At 40.6% G+C, this 23,917-nt stretch overlaps 1 protein-coding gene across 3 annotated transcripts; it reads left to right on the top strand.

The window, feature by feature from the left end:
- The first annotated feature begins 4,355 nt into the window (after positions 1-4,355).
- On the top strand, positions 4,356-8,838 carry ARMCX2 (armadillo repeat containing X-linked 2). 3 transcript variants are annotated; one of them, XM_027534208.1, is made up of 5 exons: positions 4,375-4,478; positions 4,894-5,129; positions 5,671-5,740; positions 6,057-6,135; positions 6,489-8,838. In XM_027534208.1, exon 5 carries the CDS (start codon positions 6,606-6,608, stop codon positions 8,433-8,435), a length of 1,830 nt encoding a protein of 609 aa, XP_027390009.1. In that variant the 5' UTR covers positions 4,375-4,478; positions 4,894-5,129; positions 5,671-5,740; positions 6,057-6,135; positions 6,489-6,605; the 3' UTR covers positions 8,436-8,838. The 3 variants fall into 3 exon arrangements, with proteins under 3 accessions (XP_027390010.1, XP_027390008.1, XP_027390009.1); XM_027534207.1 differs by lacking the exon at positions 4,894-5,129 and having other exon boundaries at positions 4,372-4,478; XM_027534209.1 differs by lacking the exons at positions 4,894-5,129; positions 5,671-5,740 and having other exon boundaries at positions 4,356-4,478.
- Positions 8,839-23,917: the final 15,079 nt, after the last annotated feature.

The raw sequence follows: 23,917 nt of genomic DNA, 5'->3' as shown, positions 1-23,917 counted from the left end.
GTCCCAAATTTCCCCTCCTATTATTAGCCAAGCAGAGGGTGACCCGCCCCCTTCCAGCCCCCTTCTCCTGTCCCCCCCAAGCACCACACAGGACGCTGTCCCTCTTTTTAGTCATTGCACATCCAACAAACGTGTTGTCTTTGATTATTAGAAGAGGCAATATTTTCTCCTGGGCTGCTGGCCAATTCTACTGCTTCTCTGGGGAATGGTCCTGTCCTTTTCCCTGCTCCCTCCACCCTTTTTCTTTGGAATCACTAATGTTCACCTCTGCAGTCCTGAAAATACCTGGAAATAGGGATGGGGGAAGGGGTGGCAGGAAAGGAAGCAGAGAGTAGGAATGGATTTTGTTATTTTCTTGTTAGCACTATTCTGTTTCTTTTTTTATAATGCAAATTTTATTGTGGCAAAATAATGATAAAACTACTTTCACATGCGAAGAAAAAGATTATTTTTTTGTAAAGGCCTGTCTCATAAACAATCATTCTCACTATAATGAGTTCCATATGTGCCACTCAAAGCTCTCTTAATATCGTCTACATCTAGTCACATGATAAGACCCTGATTTAGCTAATTATTTACTTGAGAGTTTACAAATCTGCTAATATAGCATAACCAACTGGCTTTATTTCTGGACTGCACAGTCACTGCAAGTGAAATGTTGGAAAGCCATTCCTTTATGTATTCATTTATTCAACATATTTACTGAGACCTCCTACATACCATGCATTGTTTTACATTGTGGTTACAAGGGTGAATAAAACAGAGCTAAATCTCTAAATCATGTGGCCCTTACATTGTAATGAGAGAGACAATAAAAAAGCAAATAAACTATATATATATATATATATATATATATATATATACTATACTATCAGTGATACATACTAAAAAGAAAATTAAAATCAGGAAAAGGAGATATGAAAAGTTGAGACAGGTTAAACTTTCAGATAACTTTTCAGAGTGACCAGAGATGGCATCACTAGAAAGGTGACCTTTGAGTACAGACCTGAAGTCAGTGAAGGATGAGTACAGACCTGAAGTCAGTGAAGGATCTAAGTGTGGTAACATCTGGGGGAAGAATATGCCAGGCATGAGGACAAGCAGATGCAAAGCCTCTGTGGAAGTAACAAGCCCAGTATGTTCCAGGAACATCAATGAGGCTGGAATCACTGAGTGAGAGAGAGAGCAGTAAAAGATGAAGCAGAAAGGTAATAAGGTTAAGAGAATAGGCCCTTGTCAGTTGTAGTGAAGACATCTGCATTTACTCTAAAGCAGGGAAGGTGGGTTGGGAGTTTGAATTTGGGGGAGGTAGTGAGAATAAACTACAGGGAGACTAGAGTGACAGGGAGACTGGTTCATCTACATCTTTCATTGCAACAGCAAGCTGAAGAAGAAAAAAAAACATACAATTAAACCATTTGATAAACTGATTCAGGCAGTCCTAAATTTATATATATATATATATATATATAAAGGAAACTTGGCTTATGTAGTAAAGAATTATATATTTATAATTTAATGAATTATTATTGGTTAAATTAGATTAAGTTAAATTAAATTAATGAAAAGAAAATGGGCTTCCCAGGTGGTGCTAGTGGTAAAGAATCCACCTGCCAATGTAGGAGACACAAGAGATGCGGGTTCAGTCCTTGGGTAGGGAAGATCCCCTGGAGTAGAAAGTGGCAACCCACTCCAGTATTCTTGCCTGGAAAATTGCATGGACAGAGGAGCCTGGTGGGCTACATTGCATGGGGTCACAAAGAGTGACTGAGCAACTGAGCACATAAAATAGTCTTAGTCTGATGAAGACTATATCAGAGGTTATTCTGACCTAGCAGATTCCTCCATCTTTGTGGGCTACCAAGACCACAGAACTTGTGAGGTAACCTCTACTCACTGATATTATTTCCTTCTACTACTTTTTGTGAAGTACTGATAAACACAAGTAAAAGTAACCTTGAAAAACAGATAAAATGTATCAGAAACAGCAAAAGTTACACTAAAAGATGAAACACAAGAGGTATTCCCATATTCTTCAAGAACAAGATCAGATGGTTCTCAAGTACCACCATTACTCAACATAGTTCTGGTCCTTATAACACATGCAGCAAAGAAAAAGGGAAAAGTTATACGTATTAGAAAGGAAGAAATGTAAAAAAAATAATTTGAAGATGGTTATGTATACATACCTGGAAAAACCAAAAGCATCACCAGAAAACAATTGGAATCAATCATACAGAACACAGAAACTGGCAGATACAAAATAACTATATAATAGAACATTTTCCTTAAGCAGAAAATCACCTTTAAGAAATTATAATTGGAGAAAGGAATAGCATTTCTGCAACATAAATTTCTAATACCTAGGAAAAATCTATTAATAGGAATTACTTAGCTGAAGAAACTTACAATATTTGATTAACAAACAAAAATAGATCTGAGCAAAATGGAGACATATTTTCCTGGAGGGGAAGTCTCAATGTTAAGATGCTAATATTCCTCAAATTAATCTGCAGATTTATTGCAATTACAATACAAATTCCAAATGCTTATTGTTTATTCTTGTTCAATTCAGAAGTTGATTAGTAACCACAAATGCACTTACTAATATGTGCATAAAAAGAAAGCTGGAAATCTTTAGCAGCAACTAACAACGGAAAAGAGATCATGGAGCTCATTCCTGAATGCTATACATTTCCTTATTGTTTTGAGTATTTGTAAACACTAATTTATGCATACACTGGGGCTTCCCAGGTGGCGTTAGTGGTAAAGAACCCGGCTGCCAATGCAGGAGACATAAGAGACTGTGGATTCAATCCCTGGGTCAGGGAGATCCCCTGGATGCCCCGAGGTAAGGTGGCCAGAGGTGAGAGGCAAGCAGGCTGCACCTCTCAGGTCAGGTGGTAGCAGCAGACAGCATAAGGAACAAGGTTAACTGGGCCACCATGAATCAGGGCAGAGCAGGGCAGGCAGGCCTGGGTGCTTTCCCCAGCAACCTTCATGGAAACCCTCTGCTGCAGGGGTAGGTGGGAACAGCAATGCTTTCTGTGAATCCCTAAGTTACCGCTGTGAGGGAGGGAGGGAGAAAGCCAAAGGCACTTACTCAAGTTGGTCATCTGAGTAAATATTATATTACCACCCTAGTCACCTGTCCATATATACTGTTGGCTTTTGAGATGAGCAACAGAGTCAGGTGCCAGAGGATGAGAGGCGCTGGAATATAGGAGAGGTAGGAGGGCAAGTGCCTTCCTCCCTCCCCTCTTGACAGGACTGGAAGGATTTGACCATATCTGCATCCCTCATATCCATCATTTTCTTCATACAAGAGCTATTCTTTTTGCGCAGAGCTGAATCACAAAACTGGAACCTGATCCAGGGACAGGTGATCAAAACTGTCATGGCTGCAGCCATCAAATTGCAAGAGGTTCACACAGCAGGCAGCAACAGTTTGGGACCATGAAATAAATGTGCTTCTCTAACAGAACAAGACAGGATCATTTATTTATCCAACTTAAAAGCTGTCCCAGAAGGAGAAAAAGTAGGATATTATTTGTCCAAAATAAATAAGATCAGACAACTGAACATCTCTCCATAGATTAATTTACAGATGGTATGGAAACACACTTGTTGAGAAAAATTCCATTTTTAGATATGCAAATACCTTACCATGCTTTGAAAACTATTTTCTATGCAGCCAATAGAATTTTCTATGTGGTAAATATTAACTAAAATTAATGGTGCCTTTCAATATTAGTGGGAGATCTTTTTTCTAGAACATGTCTACTCTTTTTTTGTTGTTGCTGCTGCTTCTCACACTGAACTCTTGTTTTCTTATATTTTCTTACTATAATAATAAAGGGTGGTAACGACTTAAAAAAAAAAAAAAACAGAGAAGTATTACAGAAGTAAAGACCGCACTACCATTCCCTGTCTCCTTTCTGACACTCTGCCGCTTACCTATACTGGAGCAGGGGTAGTGCATGGGGGACTGGGGGTGGAGCGAGGGGAGAGTGTTTAGCTGCTCAAGAAAGGATGTTTAGCTGCTCAAGAAAGGATGAGAGAATTCCCCGACAAAAAAATAAAAAATTGTCAATAGCTCTCCAAGAAGATTCCATCCCCTCTCCGGTAACCAGAGAAAGGCAAAATTCTAACACAGGGAGAACAGGCTACTTGTGGCTTCTGGACTATAAAGACCAAAAGAAAAAAGAAAAAGAGTGACAGGACCTGATGGGGTAGGGTGAGGTGCTAGTGGGGGTAAAGGAGGGGGCTCTTGCTCTTGGTGGGAGTGGAAATTGGGGCCCCAAGCTCACTGGCGATGCAACCCTCACGTGACCAGGAGCTGACGTTAGCAAAGATACTTAAAGCTCTGACCGCCGTCCTCCGTTCTCCTCTGGGTACCAACTCTGTTGCGCTGTGCACTGCCGTGCGTTTAACCCAGGCGCGGAGGAGGAGGAGAAAATCCCCCCAGATCCGGGCAGGTGGGTGTGAGGGTGGCCATGACCCGGCACCCCTGAATAGGGGGTAGCACAGAGATGCGGGAGTCTGAGGCCGCGGGTATCTCCACCTCGCCCGCCCCTGGCCGACTCTCCAGAACCCCGCGCTTAGTCGCAGCTCATTTTGGTGGGCGGCGGGGAGCGGGGGAGGGGGGGACATAAAGACGCAGACATACTTGCAGAGAATCGCTCACTTCCTCTATCAGCCAGTGTTTTTCTGGTTTTGTTTCTGACACTCAGGCCCCGCACCCCACATCCCATCCAGTTTTGAGAGGAGGAGGGAAGAGAAATAAACGTGGCAGCGCATATAAGGCCAGTGGGGAGGTTGGGGAAAGGGTGATCCGAGGGGCACGCAATTAGTAAACAAGCCGGTTTATTCACTCCCACTCTCACTTTTCAGATACCTCCTTCGACCACTGCCCCCACACCCTCTTCCCCGGCCGGCCCCCAGTCCTTTGGGGTGCTAGGAAATGGGTGTGACAGCATTTGTAGGGGAGATGGCGGGTTGGCTCTGGGCTTTACAGGAAGGAAGACCCTGAGAGAAACCGCCGTGCTAAGTCCTAGGCTGCTTTCCAGACATCACTGGCCCATACAGCCCTTCACCTCTGTTTTTTCAGTCCTGAGAAAGGAGTTTGGGTACGCTGGCGGGAGAAATGGCGGTTAACGGGGGTTTGCGATGGGGGGTGGGAGGCGGAGCCCAGAGCAGAGAAACTGTGGAGAATCACGACCCTCAAACCGAAAGGGCAAACACTGGGGCCCGGTTGCTGGCTGATGCCAGGCCTGGAGGCTGGAGCGTGAAGGACGGGTGGTCATACGAGGGAGACGCTAGATTGTTTGGCCATAACCCCTAATCCAGAGACCCAACCAGCCTCCGCAGCACCCTCGCCCCGCCCCCTCCTGTTTCGGTGCAGGAGAAGGGGTGTGGCCGTCTGGGAGAAATGGCGGACGGGGGCGGGGTGAAGGGAAGGAGGGGTTGAGTGCCTGGGGAGTCTGCGCGGGGGCGGGGTTTAGGGTTGCGGGGAGGGATGAGAAGAGTTGAGGGAATTGAGAGGTGGATGCCCTTTGTCATTCTGGTTTGTGAATGCTAAAAAGCAACTGGGGACTCCTGTCTTGAGTCAGTTCCATCCTCCGGGCTCTCAGTCTCCAACGTTTTGCTGTCTGTATTTCTGCTTTTCAGTCTGTCTTTAGGATGAAGCTGTAACTGAACTGAAGGAAAGAGAAACAGCCCTGAATCATTGGAGATCAGTGTGAGTGGGGCTGGGAACTGTCTGAGAACCCCTTGTATGGATGTGGCAGAAACCAGAGCAGAAATTGGGGCCAGAGGTTTCTCTTCCCTCATCTTCTCCCTCTTTACAAAAAACACTTGCCCTGGACATGTCCTTTTAGGTGAAGCCAAAGGGGTGTGGCATTTGCTTTCTTAAATCAGGGTTTGAGGAGGAAGAGATATGGTAGGAAAGAGGAGCCCTGGGAGGGAGAAACTTACTCACAGGGGTTCATATCAAGAGAAGAAGAGAATCCTTTTACAAAGGTGCCCCAAACCCCCTTTCCGGGATCTTTCCACAGGTTTCTCTGCCTTTTGGGCCCTGCACAACTGTTAGCCTGGTGGAAAAGTGCAAATTGCTCCTGCTCTCCCAGCAGATTGGTAAGTGTATGGGGATCACCTAGGAATCTTTGGGGTGTGGGTGAGGGAATCAGAGAAGAATCTAGGGTTCCTTCTGGCTCTCTACCAACTTTCCTGAAGTCTATTTGGCCTCTCATCCCCCATTTAGGTGCTGGGAAATTAGGTGTGTTGATACTGGGCAGGGTGGGCTAGGGATAAAGATGTAGAAAACGTTGGACAACCAGGGACCTGAAGCAGCACACAGAGGCCTGGACACCTATATCTGGGTACTAGCCCACCCACCAAGCATTATGTCCCCAGACTCTTCTGTAAGTAGGCCTGGTTAGGCATGAAGTGTGCCAGCCCTAAGCCTCATTTTTATCCTTCACCCCTAGGTCCTGCTTTGCTTGCAGCCTCAGCAGAATTTTGAGCCTGAGCTGAAGCGCCTCACTTGGACGTGCACGCACCCCACTTGGGCACGTCTGGATCAGAGAATTAACTCCAGCTGCATCATGAGCCGTGTTCGGGATGCTGGCTGCGTAGCTGCTGGGATAGTCATCGGGGCCAGTGCCTGGTACTGTGTCTACAAATATGCCAGGGGAAGAAACCATATGATGAAGAAGAGACTGGCTAAACCCAAGACCAGGGCTGTGGCCGAGACTGGAGCCAGGGCTAGAGCTGGACTAAGGGCTGGATTCACAATTGACCTTGGGCCAGGATTCAGTCCTCCAACCCCAGTCCGCACTGGGGCAGAGGAAAGGGCTCAGGATGAATCCTCTGCTCTGGACACTGCTGGAGTTGAAGCAGTGGTCCCGGCTGCATCCAGTGCCGAGACCCAGAGTGGGGCAGGAAATAAGGGCCAGGAGACGGAAGGGGCTTGGGTGGGGCTTAAAGCTGAATCAGTAGCCACAGTGGCTTTTGCAGTGGCACCACCTCTCTGGGAGGCAAAGGCTCCCTCAGCTGCGAAGGCTCCTGCAATGGTTGGGGCTCCTAAATTAGCAGAAGCCCCTGGTGCAGCGGAGGCTCCCAGGGCACCAGTGGTGCCTCATGTGGTGCCAGTTCCTACTGAGGCATCACAACCTACAGAGCCAGTGGAGGCTTCCATACAAGCAATGCCTACTGGGGCAGCAGCGACTGTAGGGGTAGCAGCGCCTTCTGGGACTGCAGAGGCTCCTGGGCCTTCAGGGTCCTCTAGAACAGCGGCAGCCACTAAGAAAGCAACCCCCGGGGCTCATACCGGGGCTATACCTAAGGCCGGGTCAGCTACTGGAGCTGTACCCAAAGGTGGAGCTAAGGGTGTAACCAGGTCCCGGACTGGAGGCAAGGGCAAAGGCAAAAAAAATAAGGTTGAAGTAGATGAACTGGGGCTGGGCTTCCGGCCTGGAGATGGGGCTGCAGCAGCCGCAGCAGCGTCTGCTAATGGGGGCCAGGCTTTCCTGGCAGAGGTTCCTGATTCTGAGGAAGGAGAGTCTGGATGGACAGACACAGAATCGGAATCAGACTCTGAGCCTGAGACCCAGCAGAAAGGGAAAGGGAGGAGACCTGTTCCCATGCAGAAGCGCCCCTTTCCTTACGAAATTGATGAGATTCTGGGTGTCCGAGATCTCAGGAAAGTCCTTGCTTTGCTTCAGAAGTCGGATGATCCTTTCATCCAACAGGTAGCTTTGCTCACTCTGAGCAATAATGCCAATTATTCATGCAACCAAGACACAATTCGCAAGTTGGGAGGCCTCCCAATTATTGCCAACATGATCAACAAAACCGACCCTCACATTAAGGAAAAAGCCTTAATGGCCATGAATAACCTGAGTGAGAATTATGAAAATCAGGGCCGGCTTCAGGTATACATGAATAAAGTGATGGATGACATCATGGCCTCTAACCTGAACTCAGCAGTACAGGTAGTTGGATTAAAATTTTTAACAAACATGACTATTACTAATGACTACCAGCACCTGCTTGTCAATTCTATTGCAAACTTTTTCCGTTTGTTATCTCAGGGAGGTGGAAAAATCAAGGTTGAGATTTTGAAAATACTTTCGAATTTTGCTGAAAATCCAGATATGTTAAAAAAACTACTCAGTACCCAAGTGCCATCATCATTTAGTTCCCTCTACAATTCTTATGTGGAATCAGAAATTCTTATTAATGCCCTGACTCTATTTGAGATCATCTATGACAATCTCAGGGCAGAAGTATTCAACTACAGAGAATTCAATAAAGGCTCCCTTTTTTACTTATGTACTGCATCTGGAGTGTGCGTTAAGAAAATTCGAGCCTTAGCAGATCACCATGACCTCTTGGTGAAAGTGAAAGTTATAAAACTAGTGGACAAATTCTGATTGTCTATGTGCTCTTGAAAACTTGAAGAAATGTCTGGTTTTGCAGTCTGGGAGCAATGAAAATTGAAAGTTACTGCTTTTTCACCCTCATATAGTAAAGGGATCCTTTCAGCTGCCAGTTTTGAATAATGTACCAATCAGAGTGATGTTATCTGCGACTATCTCCAGTTTTAAGCTGAACCATTTTATGAATACCAAATAAATAGTCCTCTTGTCCTGAAAACACATTTGTGACTTTAATCGTGCTGCTTGAATAGAAATATTTTTACTGATTCCTCTGTGTGAATTGATAGTGAACCTGTCCATCATGAATAGCCTATACTTCTATCATCTGTTTTGACTTGAATTTATTCACCAAAGACTTCATTTGTGTATCATTAATAAAATCGTATGTTTCAATCGATTAAAAGAATGGATTTCTTGCTTGAATATAAAATCTAGCTGGAATTTTTCATAATTTCTTTCGGATGTTTAAAACATCTCTTAAATTAGCATTGCTACTGCTAAGTCACTTCAGTCGTGTCCGACTCTGTGTGACCCTATAGACATCAGCCCATGAGGCTCTCCCGTCCCTGGGATTCTCCAGGCAAGAACACTGGAGTGGGTTGCCATTTCCTTCTCCAATGCAGGAAAGTGAAAAGTGAGAGTGAAGTCGCTCAGTCGTGTCCGACTCTTAGCGACCCCATGGACTGTAGCCCACCAGGCTCCTCCGTCCATGGGATTTTCCAGGCAAGAGTACTGGAGTGGGTTGCCATTGCCTTCTCCAAAATTAGCATTAGGGGTATCAAATTTTTTTTTAAGTTATGATGCCAAACACTACTTAGATGAACTAAATGCATTTTTTATCCAAACTTACTCATGTATAAAACAAACATTTTTCTTTAATGGACTCAATTATAAAAAAAATCTAGCTGGAGAGGTGAGGTACACAAATACAAAAAGATTACTAACAGTACTTGGGCATATGCTTATTGTCAAATATATGCTATCTGTTTAAACAAAGCAGAGGTTGCTGGGAAGCTTCAAGAAAGAAGGGCACACTTAAGGTGGGCCCTGAAGGGCAGCATGAGAAAACATAGAAGGGCATTCCAGGAGGGGAAAGGACTTGAAGAAAGACATGCAAATTTGTCTAGTGACAGGAAGTTAACCAGTTTGCCTGGAATGGAAACTGTGGGAAGAGAAGTGATGAGAGACTCAGGTGGAAATATAGGGTGTGAAAAGTTTGGGGAAGATCCTGAACTGCAAGCTGGAATATTGAAATATGATCCTGTCGTTTTCTGGGAGTTACTGGACATTTTTGGCAAAAGAAAAGGTAATGGGGCAATGTGTAAAATGGGCTGGAGCGGGGATGGCATTAGGTGTGGAGACATTTGTTAAGAAGTTATGATAAACCAGGGGGCTTCCCAGGTGGTGCTAATGGTAAAGAACCTGCCTGCCAATGCAGGAGACATAAGAGATGCAGGTTTGATCCCTGGGTTGGGAAGATCCCCTGGAAGAGGGCATGGCAACCCGCTCCAGTATTCTTGCCTGGAGCATCCAATGGACAGAGGAACCTGGCAGGCTATGGTCCATAGGGTTGCACAGAGTTGGACACTACTGAAGTGACTCAGCATGCACGCATGTATGACAAACCAAGCATAAGATGATGAAGAGTGAAATAGGGTGGTGACTATTGGAAATGTTAGGAAACGATAAGAGGTGCTTTTCAAAAAATTACCAAAATCTGCTGTCTTGTCTCTAGGTTGACAGAGAGAAAGGATTGTATGATCTTTTGTGGGGTCTGACAAAGAAAGCCCTCTTCCTTGGGCAATTCTGGCAACCAAGTAATGTCAGAATGAGTTACCATTTCTTTCTTTCTTTCTTTGGTTTGTTTGTTTGAGTTAACCATTTATAATGATGTGAAAGAGAAGTGTGACAAAAAGAATGACTGTGCAAAGAGTGATTTTCCCACTCCTCTCAAGTTAGAGGTTTAGGTCCATCTTCTTTTAGAAGAGAGGAAGTGGTTGAGGCCTTTATGGGAACTCCACCCCCACCCCTGAGTTCACTTAAGAGCAGGAAGATCTTCCTTCCTCTACTCCCTGGCCCAATGAAGCTATGAAAGAAGAAAATGGGAGAAGTCTCAGAGATTTTTCCAAACCCAGCCTGCTTTCCTGACACCTCTCATGAAATCTTCATTTTGGAGCAAGTGTATGGTAGGCTGTGGCAGAAATAGAGATAGGGACTCCTGGGAAGGGGAGCACATAGAAAATGGACAGGTTGGCATATATATTGGTACAACTTATCTAGATGGCAATTTGGTAATCTATATAAGCTCTAAAGACGTACCTGCCTTTCAGCAGAGCACTGTACTTGTAGGATTTTTTTTTCCTTAGAGAAATAAATAATTGTATGCAGAGGAATATCAATTATATGCAGTTGACCAATGTTTCTAAGAAAAAAATAGAACCAACTTAAATGGCTAACACCATGGGATTGACTAAACAACAGGTATGTCCACATATAAAATATTATGCAAGAGTATGTCCACACAGTAAAATATGATACAACTATTATTAAAAACTGCGATGTACTTTTATATTATTGGCATGAAAAGATATTCACGATATGTAAGTCTGTGGCATCAGTCAAAAAATCAGTGAAGATTCTTTCAGTTCAGTTCAGTTCAGTCGCTCAGCTGTATCTGACTCTTTGCAACCCTGTGGACTGCAGTATGCCAGGCTTCCCTGTCCATCACCAATTCCCCGAGCTTGCTCAAATTCATGTTCATTGAGTCGGTGATGCCATCCAACCATCTCATCCTCTGTTGTCCCCTTCTCCTCCTGCCTTCAATCTTTCCCAGCATCAGGGTCTTTTCCAAGAAGTCAGTTCTTCGCATCAGGTGGCCAAGTATAGGAGTTTCAGCTTCAGCATCAGTCCTACCAATGAATATTCAAGATTGATTTCCTTTAGGGTGGACTGGTTGTATCGCCCTGCAGTCCAAGGGACTCTCAAGAGTCTCCTCCAACACCACAGTTCAAAAGCATCAATTCTTTGGCACTCAGCTTTCTTTATAGCCCAACCCACATCCATATATGACTACTGGAAAAACCATAGACTTAACTAGATGGACCTTTGTTGGCATAGTGTCTCTGCTTTTTAATATGCTGCCTAGGTTGTCATAACTTTTCTTTCAAGGAGCAAGGGTCTTTTAATTTCATGGCTGCAGTCACCATCTGCAGTGATTTTGGAGCCCAAGAAAGTAAAGTCTGTCACTGTTCCCATTATTTCCCCATCTATTTGCCATGAAATGATGGGACCAGATGTCATGATCTTAGTTTTCTGAATATTGATGTTTATTATGTCATCACAATGTATTTTTACACAGAATTGGAATCATTGTACATCAGCGGTTCTTAATGTGTAGTTTACAGACCACTACAGGTCCCTGAAACTGTAAGATCAAAATTATTTTCAAAACAAAGCAATGGTGGGTTAAATTTCTGGTGCCTCAGCATAGATCAAGGCAGTGTCCCCAAACTGTACTAGTAGTGATCAATTTCTCTGTAGCCACACACTCAACAAATTCTTGTAATCTAGTTTCATTTTAAAATGTCTTTAATGGAGCCCTATAATAAAATTATATTTTTAATTAAATCTTGATGCTTTTGTGCATATCTTTTAAAAATTCTGTGTAATCGAAGGATGCAAAAAGCACTTCTGCTGCATAGCTTAATACAATGGTTGTCTCAAAGGAAAATGTTTACACAATCATTTGAATTGTGCCTGAATTAGCTGCTTTTGATGTGGAACACCATTTTCACTTGAAAGGATGACTGGCAGAAAGACTGTGGTTTTTCAGACTTGGATACTGGGTAGACATTTTCTTGAAAATGAATGAAGTGAAACTTCAAGGAAAACAATTGATAGTATTTGCCACCAACAGTAAAATTTGAACTTTCAAGCAAAGTTAGAATTTTGGAAAGCTTGTATCCACAACCATAGGCTTGACAGCTCATAATACTTAAGGACTTTTTGAAGAGATCAGTAGTGATAACAATGAATATGGAAGCCTTTTTTCTTTTCCTCCTTTTAGGAGAGAAATGATGGAGGACACTTGGTCTAATGTTGGTCTTACTCAGTTTTACTGTGACCATTGTAACCCATATGACCTCAAACCTGTGGTCACGTAATAAAGAATATCATTGCTCTGGTAATGACATGACCTTGGGTGAGGCTAGATTCCAGATTGTTAGAACCCTTAATAAGGAGAATCTGAAAAGTTGTCAGTCCTGGAATAGTAATGTCTTCTTCTGGATGAAGTAGAGATGGTATCTGAGCTTATATACTGAAGATGGATGTATTAATGTCTCTTGGCTTGATCCCAGCTATGAGGGTAATCCAAGCAGCTTCCTCTGCTCTGATTAACAGTGGAAATTTCCACTGCCTTCAGATGGAACCTATTCCCATGCAGAGACATGTAGACCGGACTTATGAATGAGCTAAGAATCACACAATAGGCAAATATTTCATTTCGTAAAGTCTGAGTTTTTGTGTCTTAGGTCAGATGAGAATGATCAACAGCACAGTCCAGGTGGTGCTGAGACTTAAAAAGGTAGTTCTTTGGAAAGATTTAACCTGGTAAAATTATGACAGTAGGCACCAGGAACTGAGCAGCAGCTACATAGTGTTCTATTACTGCTGCTGCTGCTGCTGAGTCACTTCAGTCGTGTCCGACTCTGTGCGACCCCATAGACGGCAGCCCACGAGGCTCCCCTGTCCCTGGGATTCTCCAGGCAAGAACACTGGAGTGGGTTGCCATTTCCTTCTCCAATGTAGTACAATTGTTGAAACACTCTTAGACATTCTGTCATACTATAGTTTTTACCTTTTACAGTGTGTGTCCAGGGCATTGTTGAAGTGGAGGCAATTCTCACAAACAAATTTGCATTGAAAAATCTTACCTTCCTTGCTTTAACTTACTGGTCTGGGAAATCAATTGGATCTATAAGTTTTCATGGTCTTTTTTATTATTTTTGAAGAATATGAACTTGACAAATGTAAGAATTGAGAATACAGGGCTGTCATTTTAGTGGTAGAGCACAAGGATAAAGTGATACAAACTCCTGCTCTTGGAATCCCTGAGATGCACTTGTTTTCATCATTTATCAGGCCAGGTATTCAATTTTTCCATTACTTGTAAGATATATCACAGCATCTTTCCTTAAATTCATTTCTTGTGCTTAACAAAAGTCTACAGACAAAGAGTAAGAACAGAAGTGGGTTAGTAAGCAATAGAGCCTCAAGAAAACATGAGTTATTTGGGCTGAGGTGGGCAAAAGGCAAATAAGGATTTGTTCCACAACCTGGCATTGAAAACCAATAGCCTACAATTAACTGAGAGTCCTTTCCCTCTGACAATACATTCTAGGTGACAATAACCATGGAGAAGAGGATTTGAGTGGGATCAGATGTTTGTTTCTAAAATCAATGAGAAAATTCCAGTGAAAACAATGAGTAGACTAAATTGTGGAATACCTAATTAAATGCAAAAGATAAAATAGAGCAATTACAAAACCCTACTGCATGAATTTTTCTTCACTTAAAGCTGTCAGACAGACAACTTGAAGAATGAGTTAGAAATTGGCCTTTTTCTTTACTTAATTTTATATCAGTTGAATGTACCATTTATCATATTTCTTTAGTAAAATGGGGGAAACTGGTAGTTTGAGTAGGTTATCTGGGAAATTCTGAGACTTTCTGGGCCTTTTAAAAATAGTTAGCTCTGTGCCCTACTTATAAGGAAAATAAATAGCAATTTGTCTCATGCCTTCACTGAGACTCATACTTTCAAATATGAAAACACCCTAGGTCTGAGGATGAAACTGCATTATCAGAACAAAAAAGAAAAGAATTGTAGATTTTATAGATTTTGAGTATGTCCAAGAAGTTTATGTCAGTCCAAATTAATCACAATTGGGACTCTCACCTATTCTTAATATAATTTAATAACTCTAGACTGAAGTTAGATATGAATGATAAAATTGGAAGAGTGACCACTAAAATAATAGATAGCGTAAAATGTCTAATGCATCAAAGGGAAAAATGCACTAAGGATGATTTAATCCAAAGAAGATGAAAAATGAGAAAAGTGAAGCCTCAAAAGAGCAAAAAAAAGAGAGAGAGAGAAAGCATGTAGTTCACATGTATTAATAAAAATAATAGGTAAAAATGGGCTAAACTTACTAGCTTAAAGATTTTGTCTGATTTTTAGAAACCCAATATACATGATAAAGAATAAGCATGCAGAAACTTTGAAAGTAAAAGTTAGAAAAATATACCATGTAAACACTAACCAAAAGGAAATTAATAGCCAAATTAATTTATAATACAAAATAGGTTTTAAGACAGAGGCATTATTAAAGATAAAAAAATACATGAATGGTTAAACAAGCCATGATACATCCGTACCATGGAATACTACTTGGCTATAAAAGGAATGAACTATTATTAATACACACAACAACTTGAGTGGGTCTCAAGAGCATTATACTGAGTGGAGGGCAGGGAGCCAATCTTAAAAAAACCCTCACATACTGTGTGATTCAATTTATATAACATTCTTGAAATAAAAAAAACAATAGAAATGGAGAATAGGGAGTAAGGGATGGTGAGGGGGAGTGCGTGTGTGACTAGAAAGAAAATACAAAGGAGATCTTTGTGGTGACAGAATAGTTTCAAATCTTGGTTGCAATAGTGAGAGAAAATGGATAGAACGACACATAAACATTGTACTGGTGCCAGTTTTCTAATTTTGATATCACATTGGGGAAAACTATGAAGAAAACAGAAGAATTCTCTGTACTGTCCTTAAAACTTCCTGTAAATCTATAATTGTTTCAAAATGTAAAGTTAAAATTACAAAGTTAATACAGGATAAGAGAATATCTCTGTGGCAGAGAATTGGATCAGTTCAGTCTCTCAGTCGTGTCTGACTCTTTGCGACCCCATGGACTGCAGCACACCAGGCCTCCCTGTCCATCACCAACTCCCGGAGCTTGCTCAAACTCAGGTCCATCAAGTCAGTGATGCCATCCAACCATCTCATCCTCTGTTGTCCCCTTCTCCTCCCACCTTCAATCTTTCCCAGCACTGGGGTCTTTTCCAAGGAGTCAGTTCTTCGCATCAGGTGGCCAAAGTATTAGAGTTTCACCTTCAGCTGAAATAGATAATAATTTCTTAAACAAAACCTCAGAAATACATACCAGAAGGCAAAAAATTTTTAATATTTAATTTTAAATATTTAAATATTACATAAATATTACAAATATACATATTTATGTAATATTTAACTATTTATGTAATATTTATTACATAAAAATAAGAATTTCTATTTGATAAAGGGCACCATGAACAAAGTTAAAAGATGACAGAAAAAAAGATATTTGCAATATCTTAAACTAACAAAGGATTAATATCTAGCATATGCAAAGTACTCTGGTACCAAAAGAAAAAGACAGGAACACACCATTGTAAATTGGCAAAATACATGAAAAATATACCTAGAGAGGGCTTCCCCGGTGGCTCAGGAGTAAAAAACGCACCTGCCAATGGAGGAGACATAAGAGACACAGGTTCTATCCCTGGGTTGGGAAGATCCCCTGGAGGAGGGCATGGCAACCCAGTGCAGTATTCTTGCCTGGAGAATCCCATGGACAGAGGATCCTGGCAGGCTACTGTCCATAGGGTCGTAAAGAGTAGTACATGACTAAAGTGACTTAGCACACACATACACATACCTAGAGAAGAGGAAAACCAAAATGCTTAAAAATACATGAAGAGATGTTCAAACTCATCATTAATCAGATAATTGTTCATTAAAATACAATTATAAATACAGGTTTTCCCCTAGTCTTCCAAAGTAGGGTGTTTTGTAAACAGAAATGGTCTAAAGTATAGAAATAATCACCTTAGGACACATCTTGCTAACGGATGCACAAAATAAATGCAATAAAACACAAATGCTCACAGATACATTTCAAAGTTTCGGGAGATGCTGAGTGTAGTTTCGGGAGAAAGAGTTTGATGTTCTGGGTGCACGCTGTCTCTACAATGGTTGCTCTACAAACCAAACCCTGAATTGCTGTTTTCACTTTTCTCCATTTTTTCATAAAAGCAAAATCCTCTTCACATTTCTTTCTGTTAGCAGAAAGAGGTACTAACATAAGTCTTTTGTAAAAGTGAACTTTCAAAAAGCAGAGGATGCATGTACATTTACATCTATTTGGCTAGCAATTCAAAAGCTAGGACATGCCAATTGTTAGTAAGGGTGCAAGGGTAATAGGAACTCTTACACATACAGGCAGCTAATTAGATTTTAGACTGTATCTGCTATTCCAAAAAGTAATCTGACAGTATTTAATCAAATTAACTACACACATGCCCTGTGTGTGTGTGTGTTAGTCATTCAGGTGTCTCTGACTCTTGTGACCCCATGGACTGTCACCTGCCAGGCTCCTCTGTCCATGGAATTCTCCAGGCAAAATACTGGAGTGGGTAGTCTTTCCCTTCTCCAGGGGATCTTCCTGACTCTGAGACTGAACCTGGATCTCCTGCATTGCAGGCAGATTCTTTACCATCAGAGCCACCAGGGAAGCCCACACATACTCCCTATGTCCTAACAATTCCATTTTTATATTCCAGAACACTTCTTACACAGGTCCATAACGGGACATATAAGAGGACAATCATGTCAGTGTTTGAGGTAGTAAGGAGTTGGAAGCGGTCTAGAATCTACTTCTAGGAAAATGAAGTAAATTAGAGTGGATGAACACTTTAGTACATTAAGCAAAAGCTGGAAACTACAGAATAAATGTACCCAGAGTAACTTGTAACATTTTTAAAAATACTGCTGAGTGGGGGGGTGGAAAAAAACAGAATAAGAACCACAGCACTGTGTCTTTATTAAATTAAAAATCATTCATACAAAATAATGTAATTTCTAAAAGAACTCAAATAAATAAGAATGTACACATCAAACAGGACAGTTGCCTGTTGGGAGGAAGATGGAAGTGAGGAATAGAGATGAAAGAAACAAAGTAGTAAATGAATGAAGAAAGAAAAGAGGAAAATATTTTTATTAGACCAATGCAAATGGTGTGATATGAAGGAAGGAATTTGATTAGTATAATCTTCATTATCTGAAGTCAGAAAAGGAAGGGAAGAAATCCATCAATGTCATAGTAGCATAAAAGGTTAAAACTGTTATAACAGAAGACTCAAAAACATAGACAGTATGATTTTAAAAGCAAGAATAAGTATTTCTCTCTCACAAAAGAGTCTCAAGTTAATGTTTCAGGTCAGCAGGGAGGTTTTATGGCACATTTATTAGCTGGTGGATGAGAAAGGAGAGAACAAAGATGAAGCATGGAGACATCTTGTATGAAAAAATCTGGAAGTGACTTATATCACTTCTGCCACAATTCATTGGCCCAGAATCAGACTTATGGCTGCATTCAATCAAAATGGACGCTTATCAGGACTTCCCTGGTGGTCTAGTAGTTAAGAATCCACCTTCTAATACAAGGGACATGGGTTTGATCCTTGGTGGGGAAAGTAAGATCCCACATGTCCAAAGGACAAATAAGCCCGCACACTATAGCTAAAGAAGCCCACGCACCATAACGAAGACCCAGCATGGCCCAAAAAGATATTTCGAACTTATGAGGGAGGCCTCACTTCATGCAAGTGCCTTAGTCCAATGAAGTTTTACAATCGTATTATTTTTCCATGTAAGAAGAGTTATAAATGTGCTTAAACTATTTGATACGTTTTCAGACTGAATCTTTCTAAAAAGTGAGATTCAACTCTGGGCAAAGGGAAGAGCTATGAGGCCCAGGCACCCGAGAGTGTAAGAGTTGCAAAGATCGTCTGATTTTCCCTGTCCCATCAGGATGGGCATAAGGTGCTGTCTCTCAACCCCTTCCCAAATTCCACAGCCTCTCATTCTTTGCACCTGACTCTGTTGCTCACCTCAAAAATAACCACGAACAGGTGACCAAAGTGGTAACCTGAGTAAATGCCTTTGGCCCCTTCCATCCCGCTCCCAAATTTCCACAGAGATAACTCAGCCTCAATATAGATGGCAGCACTGTTCCCACCAATGGAAACAGAATGGGATCCCTCTCTCTTAGACCCCTACAACTGAGGGTTTCCATGTAGCCTAGAGAAGTGACACAAACCCACTTTTTCTTTCCCTGAGTAGAAGCTCCCCCTTGGCCATTCTACTACCTCCCACGTAGCCTGAGGAGTGCAGTCTGGTAGGCCTCTCATTCCCAAACTCCTGGGAACCCAGGAGGAGTCTACCTTGCAACAAGGTTACTGCTTGTCATTCCACCTCCTCCCTGGTCACCCCTCAGCCAGGTTTAGGCCAATGTCCAAGGAACTCTCACCCACTGACCACACACTGATATACCTAGACCAGATGTTCTCTTAGCCAAATCTAGAAATACCTAAAGTATATGTAAAGTTCTTTTTAGGAATGAAAGGAGGGTGTATGTGGATTTTTCAGGAGAAATTGGCTATAATCACCAACACATTTTTAATAAGAAGTGTGACCCTCAAATAATTACTGGCCCAGAAGATCTATGTTTATATTTGTTCTAAATGGGATAATCTTTCTTTTAATAATGAAATTAATACAACCATTGTAAAAATATTCAAACAATGCAGAAATGTATTCATTTATCCATTTATTAAGTCTTCATTGAGTGCATATGCAAGGTACTGAGAATACAATGGTGAAAAAAACAAATCTTTCCATTCATGAAGCTCATGGACTAGTGGAAGATATACATTAATCAAGTAATCACACAAGTACATGTATAATTTTAATTCTGTGTAAGTGCAAAGAAAGAATGGGACACTGGTATATAAGAATATATAGCAGAAGATCAAACCCCTCTGACGGAGTAGAAAGGGGACAGAAAAAATTCCCCCAGGGAGTAAAATTTGAGCTAAAATAAGGAAAAGTGTAGTTAACTAGGCAAAGAAGACAATATAAATGTCTTGCAATCTTATTGCTACAGAATGCCATTCTAATACACTGTGGTGTATCCTTCCAGCTTGTTTACTATCCATATACAAATATGCATGCACGTGTATATATATAATATATATGTGTGTGTGTATTTATGTGTAACCATAATAAATCTCAGTCCACAACTTCAAGTGTGTAAGACAACCAACTTTTATTTTTCATAGCAACACTCACAGTTTTTGTTTTGTCTTCTCATTCCATGGGGGTGACTGAAACAGTATCAGTTTTCTCCATGTTTTCTCCATGGTGTGTCTAAATTTAAAGATGCTTATAAGAGTGCCTTAGAGTCCTTGGAAGGAAGGAGCCCACGTGATTCTAGTATTGTTCTACATAATTCACCAATTTCATTCCCTCCTTGTGGCCTCTTCTGACATGATGGCTCTCCATTTGCTTCTGTTTTCCTTGAATAATCAAGACTTTCTCTTCTGCTTCCTTATCACTGCCATTCCAGGATACAGAAAGCTTGTTAAGACGCTATACTATGTGACTGGAAGAAATATAAAATACGTTCCCCCAAGATGTCTCTTAAGAGGCACCACATAAATCATCTACACAATTCAATCCAACAAAACTATCTGAGGAACTTCCAGTTAATAGCAGACTGAACTGACTCAGCTCTGATCCCTTCCATTGACAACTCACAGAAATGATAGAATACGTACTCCCCTCTAAAAGTAGTAATATAGTCAACCTCGTAATCATGAAATAATCAACCTCATGATCATGAAATGGAAATCCCCAAGAAACAAAGAAGGGACTAACAACAGTGAGCAAGAGATAAAGACAAACAGAGATAAAGACAAAAGATGGATATTGGCTTTAAGGGCTGGGGAACAGGGTTTTAATCCCACACAGTAACAGGAGGCAACACCTCTAGACACTGGAAGATGGGAAGCTGGTACCAAGCTCCTATCTAAATCCAGATCCCATAGAAGTACAACTGGTACCTAATATGATGACTAGAAAACCTTTTCTCACAGCAAAGATATATAACAAGAAAACGTGTCTTTTATGTGAGGTTATGGGTGGATAAAGAGACCCATGGGAGTTATCAGAATCCAGGACAGCTCCACCCAAATACGTAGGGTTGAAATCACAGTTCCTATATGTTAGCAATCCCAAAGGACAAAAACATAAAAATTAATCTGGAACTGGTTAAATGTATGTGGCCTGAGCAGAGGCAAACTCAAAAGCAAGAAGATAACTACAACGTTCAAAGATAGATCTCAAAAAAATCACCCAGAATGCAGCATAAAAACATAAAGTGGTGCAAAATATGAATGAGAAGCTAGAAGACATGGCAGAAAGAATGAAAAGTATCAAAATATACTTGGAAGAAGTTCCATAAAGAAAGACTAGAGTGAATAAGCAAAAGGCAATATTTGAAGAGATTGTGGCACAGGAGTTTCAACAACTGAAGCAAGACATGAATCCTCATACTGAACACACTGACTCTGCAGCAGGTTGAATGTAAATAAAACCATATTTATTACACAGCTTACTGTAGAGCATCAACTATACCTAGCATGATACTTTCATGTGTTTGGGCTTTGGGAAATAACAAAGCCCTTCCATAAACCTTTCCTGAAGAAAAGAATGGGGAAAATGGGAAAGTAAAAAATATTGTGGGAGAGAAAAACGAGAATATAAGTTTATATCAAAAACATAATAGTTTACCATATATTTTGGTTTGGCCAAAAAGTTCATTTGGTTAGTGAATTATGCTGTTCAATAAAGTTCTTGGTGAAAATGAAAAAAATACATCTTTTTATTTTTACTTAAAACTGAACAAACTTTTTGGCCAGGCCAAATCATACATGCAAATAGGTGTATATTTATCATCTCCAGTGCAATATTAAATCTCTGCTTTAAGAGTGAATAAGAATCCATCCTCAGGGAAAGAAAGAAATTGCACTTTCCAGGATTCCAATGAGAGAGTACATGGAAATGTTTAATAGTTTTTGGTAAATTACTGTGTATTTTTTTATTTTTGACTATTCAGAGATTTCCTTTGGTGACATAAGTAGGAATAGCCCATTGGGAAATGGTATCAGCTGTTGGTCAAGCCATAGTCTCTACACAGCTTGTTTTCTCTTGGACACTAAATTCTGAACATAGCTCTTTTAAGCTACAATTAAGGTAATCAAAGGGAGAAGGCAATGGCACCCCACTCCAGTACTCTTGCCTGGAAAATCCCATGGACGGACGAGCCTGGTAGGCTGTAGTCCACTGGGTCGCTTAGAGTTGGACACAGCTGAGCGACTTCACTTTCACTTTTCACTTTCATGCATTGGAGAAGGAAATGGCAACCCACTCCAGTGTTCTTGCCTGGAGAATCCCAGGGACGGGGGAGCCTGGTGGGCTGCCGTCTATAGGGTCGCACAGAGTCGGACACGACTGAAGCGACTTAGCAGCAGCAGCAGCAGCAAGGTAATCAACATACAGTACAATAATGATAGCTGGGGCACTGTGGTAATGTGATACATTACAAATCTGGAAGCGGTAGGGGAGCTAGAGTGAGAAAACAAATTATGGTCTAATAATAAAGTCTAATGATACTTTCTGAAAATTATTTAATCTACCACTTAGGTAGGCATCACTGAAAGAAAGTGAAAGTATTAGTCGTTCAGTTGTGTCCAACTCTTTGGGACCCCATGGACTATATAGCCTGCCAGGCTTCTCTGTCCATGGAATTCTCCAGGCAAGAATACTGGAGTAGCCCACCATGCCCTTCTCCAGAGGTTCTTTCTGACTCAGGAATCAAATCCAGGTCTCCTGCATTGCAGGCAGATTCTTTTCCATTGGAGCAACTTGGGAAGAGGGTAATCTACCACTTAGGTAGGTATCACTAGGTATGTCTAAAAAACAATGTTTGAAGAAAATGCACATATAGTGAAGAATAAACACAGAATCATAAAATTTATTTCATTCAAATCCCAGTCCTGCCTCCAAGGGATATCTCCAGAAGACCTTCCTTGGAGTTTCTAGTCTCCAAATTTCTCCAGTCACTTGTATTACTTCCATAAATGACTATTCATATTCATTGTCTGTGCACTTTAAAACTTATATTATCTCCCACTGAAATAGAACTACTTAAGGAGTCAGATATAATCTTTAGCAAAATAACTAATAACAGTGCTGAAAAAAATACAACTAAAGCAGAAAAAATAATTTCTGGGATTGAAAAACATGATTTTCAAATTTAAAAACTTAGATTAAATGAAACAGGAAATACATTCTAAAAAAGGAATGAATTTATAGGTACATTGTCTTAACAGCATAAAATTATAAATAAATAGAAGATTACCATTAAATATAACTGCCTGACCATGTAGCACTGTTCTCCAAAATAACCCCTGGGTCAAAGAGGAAATTAAAAGTAAAACTACAAGCTAAAAGCAAGACAAAAAGAAAAAGAATACATCATATCAAGGCTTATGGGGCATGACTAAAGCTGTACTCAGAGAAAAATAATCTTAATTACCACTATTATTCAAGAAGCCCATAAATAAAAGAAATAAGCCCTCTTCTTGAAGAATTGGTAAAGTACAAGAAAACAAATCTAAAGATAGAAGAAATTTGCAAAAAGTTAAAAATAATGATCAGAAAAAAACATTGTAGAAATGATAAATAAAATCCTGGTTCTTTCAAAGACCAATAAAATAAACTCTTCATAAGTAAAACTAAGTAATAATAGAAGAAAAACAGAAGTATACAAATTATGAATAATGAAGGCTTTCACTACATAAATAGATGTGATTAAAAGAGCTGTAATTTTATATATAATCTTTGATATCAAATTTAAAAATCTAAAGATAATGGATGATTTCCCAGTAGAATTTATCAATATTAATCCAAGAACCAGAAAATTTGAGAAGACAAATTGCTAGAGATAAGATTAGAAATGTGATTGTAGACCTACCACTAAAAAAGGAACCAGGATCAAATGGTTTTGCAATTCAGTTCTGTATTACCTTTAAAGAAGAGATAAGACTTGGGCTTCCCTGATAGCTCAGATGGTAAAGAATCTGCCTGCAAGGGGGAGACATGGGTTCGATCCCTGGGTTGGGAAGATCCCCTGGAGAAGGGAATGGCTACCCACTCCAGTATCCTTGCTTGGAGAATTCCACGGACAGAGGCTACAGTCTATGGGGTCTCAAAGAGTTGGACATGACTGAGCAACTAACACTTACTACAAAGATCAATATCATTTAAACTCTACCAGAAAAGAGGAAAAAAATGGAAAGTTAACTAATGAATTTTATAAAGTTAGCAAATTTAAGATCAAAATCTGCTAAAGATAGTACATAAAAGGCAACTATAAAAATATTAATAATATAAAAAATAAAATATTAACAATGTATAAAATTTATAAACAAACAGAACCCAAAAAGTTTGGCACGAAAAA

This window comes from Bos indicus x Bos taurus, chromosome X (assembly GCF_003369695.1).
Source record: "Bos indicus x Bos taurus breed Angus x Brahman F1 hybrid chromosome X, Bos_hybrid_MaternalHap_v2.0, whole genome shotgun sequence".
Lineage (NCBI taxonomy): Eukaryota > Metazoa > Chordata > Mammalia > Artiodactyla > Bovidae > Bos > Bos indicus x Bos taurus.
Note: the sequence above shows the minus strand (reverse complement) of the source record. Positions and strands in the feature narration are given on the sequence as shown.